This window comes from Canariomyces notabilis, assembly GCF_033297395.1.
Source record: "Canariomyces notabilis strain CBS 508.74 unplaced genomic scaffold N656scaffold_17, whole genome shotgun sequence".
NCBI classification, from domain to species: Eukaryota; Fungi; Ascomycota; class Sordariomycetes; order Sordariales; family Chaetomiaceae; genus Canariomyces; species Canariomyces notabilis.
The window spans coordinates 45,059-52,937 of record NW_027041839.1 but is presented as its reverse complement, the minus strand read 5'-3'; the positions used below and the strand labels follow the sequence as shown (position 1 = coordinate 52,937).

At 52.6% G+C, this 7,879-nt stretch overlaps 4 protein-coding genes across 4 annotated transcripts in view; 3 read left to right on the top strand and 1 right to left on the bottom strand.

Annotated features, from left to right (window-relative positions):
- Positions 1 to 3,283: 3,283 nt before the first annotated feature.
- Positions 3,284 to 4,399, top strand: N656DRAFT_712830 (uncharacterized protein; the record flags this gene model as incomplete). Its single annotated transcript, XM_064811852.1, has 1 exon — positions 3,284 to 4,399. The coding sequence occupies one exon, from the start codon at positions 3,284 to 3,286 to the stop codon at positions 4,397 to 4,399; it is 1,116 nt and encodes a 371-aa protein (XP_064668396.1).
- Positions 4,400 to 4,459: 60 nt separating this feature from the next.
- N656DRAFT_781129 (HAD-like protein) lies at positions 4,460 to 5,969 on the bottom strand. Its single transcript, XM_064815524.1, has one exon. It carries the CDS (start codon positions 5,585 to 5,587, stop codon positions 4,739 to 4,741), a length of 849 nt encoding a protein of 282 aa, XP_064668395.1. The 5' UTR covers positions 5,588 to 5,969; the 3' UTR covers positions 4,460 to 4,738.
- Positions 5,970 to 6,251: 282 nt separating this feature from the next.
- Positions 6,252 to 7,458, top strand: N656DRAFT_799558 (uncharacterized protein; the record flags this gene model as incomplete). The annotated part of the gene is made up of 4 exons (XM_064817884.1): positions 6,252 to 6,402; positions 6,479 to 6,636; positions 6,684 to 6,860; positions 6,934 to 7,458. 4 exons carry the CDS (start codon positions 6,252 to 6,254, stop codon positions 7,456 to 7,458), a joined length of 1,011 nt encoding a protein of 336 aa, XP_064668394.1.
- A 419-nt stretch (positions 7,459 to 7,877) lies between these two features.
- N656DRAFT_781127 (uncharacterized protein) overlaps positions 7,878 to 7,879 on the top strand; it is an 893-nt gene continuing 891 nt past the window's right edge. Inside the window, exon 1 of the mRNA XM_064815523.1 lies at positions 7,878 to 7,879. This exon is cut by the window's right edge and continues 678 nt beyond it. The gene's annotated coding sequence lies outside the window, so the exon portion shown is untranslated.

The following is a 7,879-nucleotide window of genomic DNA, read 5'->3' as shown; positions in this document are numbered from 1 at the left end:
AAGGAAGCAGTGGAAGAGGAAGCAGTGGAAGAGGGTGGAAGGGCGGAAGAGCAAACTTAAAATAGAGGAGGGAAAATCGAAATTCTTGCGGGAGAAGGAAGAAACTAATGGCGGAAGAGGGTGGAAGAGGTCGGAAGAACAACAGAGGAGGAGAATCAAGTAGCAATTTTTGGGCAGGGAGGAAGAAAATTGTAGTGGAAAGAGAGTGGGTGAAGTGGAAGAGAGGGAGAATGGGAGGAAAAGATGTGTCCCAGCTGCCTTGGGCTTGGTGACTGCAAGGCGCACAGCAGCCAAAACGGTCGCCTGCCCAGATGCTCAGGATGCCCGGCCAACCACGCGGGTCAGCTAGGCGTGAGCGAGCAGCGACAGAGCTGGAGATTTGATTCCAACCTGAAGCGATTCCAGGAAGGGAAAGCAAGCTACTAAATTGGTGATGGCAGAGGGACTGGTCATGCTCGATACTGTGATGCTCTGGAGCAGGCAGATCCCAGTGGCGTGGCCTGTTGAAATGGAGTTTCTTGGGAAGCGTTGAAGGTGAGAAAAATGGTTAGAGAGGGTATGGGGCACGAGATGAAGTAGAAGCACGCGGGTGGCCGTGGGACAGTCAAGTACGATTCGCCGCTTCGTGGGGTTTGTGGGAGATGTGGGAAACGAGGGCAAGTTGCCCTTGGTTGACTAAGAACCTAATCGGCCAGTGGCCACGGATGCTGCCAAAGCGGCAGGTGAAGTATTCGCTCTTCGTGCCTCGTGGCTCTGCCGTGGCTGCGGGCGAATCTGTCCCGTCGCCAAGGGACCAATCTTGGCCACATACAATGCGAGACTGCCTTCCGTAATTGCGGCTTGCTAAGAGATACCACCTGTGCCCTTCAAGTTGTTCTCGGAACAGTTTATTTTCAGCGAATTTGGACAGCGGGCGGCATATTCAACACGGACTGCTCGGACAGGGCGAGCCTCTGCCATCATGATGTACGCCGAAACGCCAACGCCAACGACGACGCAACGTCATCGAGCCTTGCCTGACACTACGGTAGTACCACCAGTACTATGATACTTCCAGTCACTACTAGGTACTATGATTTGGCCGAACTCCACGCTTGAACTAGGATATCACACCTAGTAAGTTGCATCATCGGCCGAGAGGATCGTCGGAGTTATGATACCTAACTCACAGATCTGCCCACTGTAGGATGCTTATCTAGGCATTACCGGGCTACGAAAGGACGTCCCAGTGAACGACAATTCACTCGCCCGGCCTGGCTTCAGGTTCATGGCCGTGTCACCGCCATCCTGGCAGCAGTTGTTCGATAATGACCGCAACGGTGCTTACTAGGTATCCAGAACTGAAGTTACAGGTGCCATTGCCACAAAACTTGCAATGTCGCCGAACGAGAGACGCGAGCACCGCCACCTTATGTAGCGGCCTGGAGTCAGATACATTCGCTTTGGGCACGGGTGCCACTACTGCTCCTTGATGAACATGGCCGCGGCTGAAGCAAGTGGAAAGCTTGGAATATCAGAAACAACTGCCGCAATTAGGGTTGGGAACGTTTATCTGGTTGGGTCCAGTCAAGCACACGGCTCAAACAGACAGGACTACTCCTACGAGTAGTACTAGTAGTCCTAGACAACTTGAAATGTTAGGAGGTACGTTACCAGTTGCCGGTCAAAAATTATTCGTCTCCAGAAATAGCTTTCAACTAATGAATGGAAGTACTCAATATCAGGAAGGCCTTCTAGATCTGCTGGGTGAGCAATAGATCGTAAGTATGGCCCATGACCGAATTGTCCAGTCAAATGTTCAGTCAGAGTTGCCTGCCTCGAGATTTTCGACAAGTTTACTCACCTATATATTCGAAAGAACTATTTCCTCAGCACGACCCGATGGCCGGAAACCGAGAATACCGCCAAGTCGAGAAGAACTAAGTCCGGCAATCTCCTCCATCCTCTGCTAGCATTCCAACCTGATATTCCGAAGTGAAAGGATCGTCGCCTTCGTTAAGTCCTTCAACGCTGGCTGAGCTTGAATGGAGCAAGGGAGACAAGACAACTTGAAGGGAGCCAAGATAGAAGCTTGGAACTTTTGGAAGGCATGGATATTATACTGATATGAGGATGGAAGCGCGGATGTCTCAAACAATTGGCCACAAACCTGACAATCGGGAGACAATACAGGGCTTAATTCATAACTCGGGTATTCAATGGGGTGCTTCGGTCGTCACATCGAAACCAACCTGAAGCTGGTTTGGGCCAATGGTGCTGTCAAACATCACCTCCTCATCATCAGAAGTTTATTCGAAGGCGACTCGGCATATGATACTCGAGATAATGGGGTTGTGAACCTCCCTAAACGTCATCTCTGTTGCTACCAACGATGAATAGTCAGGGGCAGGGTGCCAACTAGCGTATGGTTACAACTGTCGAAGTACAGCACACGTCGCCTGGAGTCTGTTGGTACGTATAAATACCTACCTACTCTCATAACACAATCAAGAGCGGCGTGCATGCTATCCTCTGCAGTCATTTGCAGCTCCATGAACAGCTTCAGCTCCGGACAGCCGTAGTGGCCATCTCTACAGCGTTGCTTACGTTGGTACTAGCAAGTCTGACCAGGACCAACCGACCAAGATGATTGAGGTCTCTGCAGTCACTAGCGCGTTAGTGCTATGTAGCCTAGGAACAGGATTTAGTATAGCATGTATATGTACCATATCCAGCTGAGTAAGGTCGGTACCTACCTAGTCAACTCTGATCATAGGATATTGAGTGTTTTCCATCTCGTGAGTAACGTTAGCGAGATGGAAGCTGAGAAAGATTTGAGAGGAACTTGGACTGAGGAAATTCAGCCAACTGTCGCACGGTTCTTCTCGTTTGGGGGAGCAATATATCTAGCCAAGCGAACACACATTGGTATTGAAAGGAAAGGTCTTCCCAAGTTCGAATGTCCAATATCTCAAGGAATAATAATGAGTTGAAGAAGGTGGAGGTTAGTTGACTCCTGAGAATGTTGAGATGCTAAGGTTTGAGAAGCAGCTGTTACCAGCTGGCAGCCACCCGAGCTTGAGCCGTTTACCCGACCCGAGAGTCCGGCTAGCCAAAGTGCCACGTACGCGGGGCGCGATTTGGCGCGCCGAAGCTCAACTTCAATTCATCACACTCGGCCATCCTCTTGGAATCACAAGGCGTCACCGGCACCTCAGCCACTCACACAGGAGTTGAGATATCATCGCAGCTGGACATAGCGAACATGGTGCAGCCTGGGCCGCGCCATATGCAAATGCGTCAGATGCAGCAGCAGATGCAGCTTCACCTGCCGCCCCAGCAGCCAGTTCAACAAATGCAACAGCAGCTCGAACAGCAACGACAGCAATTGCACCCGCCCATGCAACATTATCAACAGGGAGCGCAGCAGCACCAGCAGCAGCAGCAACAACAACAGCAGCCACCACCACAACAACAGCAATCACAACCACAACCACAACCATCGCGGCAACAGCGACAACACCAGCCACAGCAACCACAGCAACCACAGCAACCACAGCAACCACAGCAGCAACTCCAACAATCCCAACAGCAGCAACTCCAACAATCCCAACAGCAGCAACTCCAACAATCCCAACAGCAGCAACAAGCCCAACAAATACAATCCCAACAGCAAGGAGAAGGCCCAAACTCCCAGATGGCCCTCCTTCCACCGCCTCAGGACCGTCTGTACCCAACCTTTGAGGCTTTACAGGCCGACCTCAAGGCCTTCACGCGAGCTCAGGGTTACGCCATGGTCATCATCTCGTCGCTCAACCGCGACGCCAATGGCCAATATCGGCGCTACAACCTGTGCTGCTCCAAGGGTGGCAAGAGCTACACGTCGCACAGTCGTGGCCTGCGCCAGACCAAGTCCACCAAGACGGGTTGTCCGATGCGCTGCAAGGCAATCCAGGAGAAGGCCTGGCCCTACGACGACAAGTGGCACATCATTGTTCAGTGCGCCGAGCACAACCACGAGCCCTTCACGGGCGAGCAGGGCGTCAACGTGCCCTCGCAGTTCCGCAAGATTGAGCAAGACGGCATGCGCTGGCTCATGATCATGCACCGCGAGGCCCAGCTAAACCTGCGCCAGTTGACCATTGGCATTCGCATATCGTTTGGCGACAAGTACCAGTACGTCAAGAAGAGCGATGTCCGCAACATGCTGGCAAAAATAAAGCGCGAGGAAGAGCGCAAGGCCGCTGCGGCCGCTGCTGCTCAGGGGCTGCCAGCGAACCTGCCCTACACCATCATTCCGCAGTCTCACCTGCCGCCGCCTCCTCCGCCTCAGCAGGTTGAGCGAATGCCCCAGTTACCGCCAGATTTGCAGGTGCCGGATCCAGATCTTGAGTCGGATGACGATGGTGATGAGATTTGATCATTGTAGAAAGACCCATTCACGGTCTTCCGTTCCACAGAGGCAAGGAGAATGTATGTGGAGCAAGTGTACTAGCGATGATTAGGTATAGCCTAACTCTGCTATCAAGCGTTTCTCTTCCTGTCTGTTACGACTGTCCCATTGTTACCGCAGTATCCGTAGATGCTTTGGGACAAACTAGACAAAAGGTGAACGCTCTCCGGTCAACCATACCATTACTTGTCAGACCATATCCAGATGTGAGATGGTCAGAGGTTCAAGTCCGTATCAGGGTCTGGACACTCTATGTAGCAAATTCAACTTGGGCCGATTGAGCCAAGGCCCCTCATCCACCTCAACTCAGAGCACTATCCCGTACTTTTTGTAATCGAAGTCGTCCAAACTCCCAATTTCCTCTGCCCAACCATCGCCAAGCTCGCCCAACTGCTCCTCCCTTCCAATCGGCACAATCCCTGTCCGGCCCGCCAGAACTTCCTCCTCCCTCCCAGCAAAATGCGCCTTCAAATCTCTATGCGGTACCCAAACCACCCTCATGCCCGCCCGCCTTCCCGCTTCTACCCCGGGAACACTGTCCTCAAATACCAAACACTCCGCCGGTGAAATCTTCTGGCCCTCTAGCAACGTCTCGTTGATAGCACGCAACGCCGTCAAAAAGATATCCGGCGCGGGCTTTCCATGCGCCCCCTTCATCCTCTCATCATCCGCCAAGACGCGCCGCTCGACCGGAATCAAGTTCAGGAGCGCCCGCGTACCAGCACGTACAGTTTTACGCGCGTAACTGACGCTTTCGCTGCTGGAGGCAAGCGCCACTTGCACCACGGGCTCGCCAACCTTGTGCGGAGCATCGGGCGCATCCAAGTTGACGCGTTTCCCGGTGAGGGTTTCCAGCATCCGCACCGCACCTGGGAGGGGCTCGCATAGCGGGAACAACTTTTCTTGCTCTAGACTCTGTTCGTGGGCAAACTGGGCGCGAGATATGGGCAACTGTGCCCAGTTGTGGAAGACATCGCCATTGCTGGAACCCGGCACGCCCATCAGCTGGGCCTTGATGGACCACGGAATGGGGGGACGGCCATGGCGACCGAGAACATTGTCGGCGCATTGCTTGTATATGTCTTCGGTGTTGATGAGCAGGCCGTCCATATCAAAAATGCATGCCCGGACGGGCGGGAAGTTGGCAGTCGGCATTTTTTTGTGGCGGTGAAGAGAGAAGAGTGGAATGAAAAGCTGGGCTGGAGTTCGGTGATAATTAATAAAAAAGTGTCTCGCCGCACTATGTATTTTGTCTCACCACACTATGACCCCCAGACCTCCGCATACATAACCTTGGTCACAACCTAACCCAGTCTTACTAGACTAGGGCATGCCTTCTTCCACCACACATGGTAAGCAGTTATCTTGTTTTACATGCAAAACTCTTAGCGACGTAGCTACCCAAGTCAAAGACAGCGAATGTTGTCGCTAGCCAGCGAGGAGGGTGCCCGTGGCAGATTGACGCCGCGGGGGTAATTGAAGTGTGCTTGAGCACTAGCAGCAATGTCAGGGTTGTGTATGTGGTTGTAGGTGGGGTCGTGTGGTGAGACAAAAACCGGGCACATAGTGCGGCGAAACACTCTCCGAAGTCAAACTGTCAAACAAAGAATATACTGTCGCAACCAAAGCTATACCGGATATTATTAGGTTTCTATAGGACAGCCTGATGCTAATCTAACTGGCAACTTTTGCGGACCCCCCCTTGAGCCTCCATGGCACCCCCGCACTCGTAACAGGAGGACATTTCACCCCTCCCACGACCACCCAATATGGCTCTCGACTCTCCTCATCAGCGTCACTGTTTCCTGTGCTGGACAAGATGTCAACTAGCGCCAGCTCCACGTTGGTGGGATCCATCTCCAAGATCAAGATCGGAGATACTCAATCGAAGACTGAGCGAACACCCGTGGACACTATTCCTTTGCCAACAGTTCTTAGCAGTGTTGAAGTGGACGAAAATGTGGTCAAAGGTGGGCTCAAGGGCCGCTATCTCCCAGATCGCACACCATCTCTTTCCCTCGGGCTGACATAGGTTTTCGGGCAAAGCACTTCCCATTCCCGGATCTAAGCTCGTCGACGCGCAGAAATTCGGTGAATCTCTTTCAAGTTGGGGCAAGACGGCCAAGTTGGTAGTCAAGCTCCCTGATGGAACATTGCAGGACTATTTCCTGAAGGGAGGTCGACCCTTTAAGTTCTTGGCGGTTGTAGCGAAGCCTGATACACTGGCACTCATTATCTAACCGGCGTCAAGGTTGTCCCAAGGCTTGGTCCCATTGGGAAGCAGATGTGCCATGGAGAGTTCGAATCACTAAAGGCCATTGACGCAGTTTCACCGGGTTTTGTCCCCAAGCCATATGCATGGGGTGAGATTGGGCGGGAAGAGGGAAGCTACTTCTTGCCCGTCGAGTTTCGCCATATCGGGCGCCAGGTTCGTACTGCTTTACCCATCATACAACGACTAGATTGACAGCTGGTACTGATCATGGGTATTCCCTATGCAGCTTGCGGAACCCAGCAAGCTAGCGAGGAGACTTGCCGACATGCACATGCGCTCCGTCTCGCCAACCGGAAAGTTCGGGTTCCATGTAGCGACCTGTCATGCTAAGATCATCCAAGCCGTTGACATGTGGGACGATTCATGGTGTGTTGTGTTTAGCCGCCACTTGGGACACATCATCGACCTGGCCTCGCCTGTTCTTCAATGGGCCGAGTTTGATCTAGTATCCAAGCTTGTCCTCGAGAAGGTTGTCCCCCGTCTATTGCTGCCCCTTCAGTCAGAGGGGAGAGTTCTGAAGCCCAGCCTCATCCACGGTGACTGCTGGGACGGTAACACGGCGATGGACATGAAGACGGGCGAGGCGTTCATATTCGATGTTTGCTCCTTCTACGGCCACAATGAGTACGACACAGGAAATTGGCGTGCCCCGAGGCACAGATTGAGCAACAAGCCTACATCAAGAATTACAAGTTTACCAGATGTCAGAGCCAAGTACGTGTTTCCCACGCCGACTTCGAGGACGGCTTAGACATATGAGCTGATTTCGCCTCTGCACTAGTCGAGGACTGGGATGCTCGCAACCTCTTATACTCACTGCCGTACAACCTTGGAAACACCAGTTACGTTCCAGGATCGAGCCAGAAACAAGTGTGAATAGAGTAACCCGCACCGGGATTTCCAGGTTCTCTTCAGTTTGATCGGGCATTTACATCGTCCAGGGTCTATGAAGATATGACAACGCTTTGCAAAATGTTCTGCCCTGATGATTTGCGCCAAGCTATGGGGAAACTGAGGGACCGAAGGGCCACTGAGGGCCTTCAAACTGAGGCTCCTGCAGGGGTCGGAAAAAGCGCTAGTTCTGGTGAGGACGAAGAGGAAGAAGAGGAAGAAGAGGACGAAGAGGAAGAAGAGGAAGAAGAGGAAGAAGAGGAAGAAGAGGAAGAAGAGGA

What these genes read in the sequence shown, in the direction of transcription:
- N656DRAFT_781129 (XM_064815524.1), bottom strand. Translation starts at nt 5,587, where the DNA reads ATGCCGACTGCCAACTTCCCGCCCGTCCGGGCATGCATTTTTGATATG.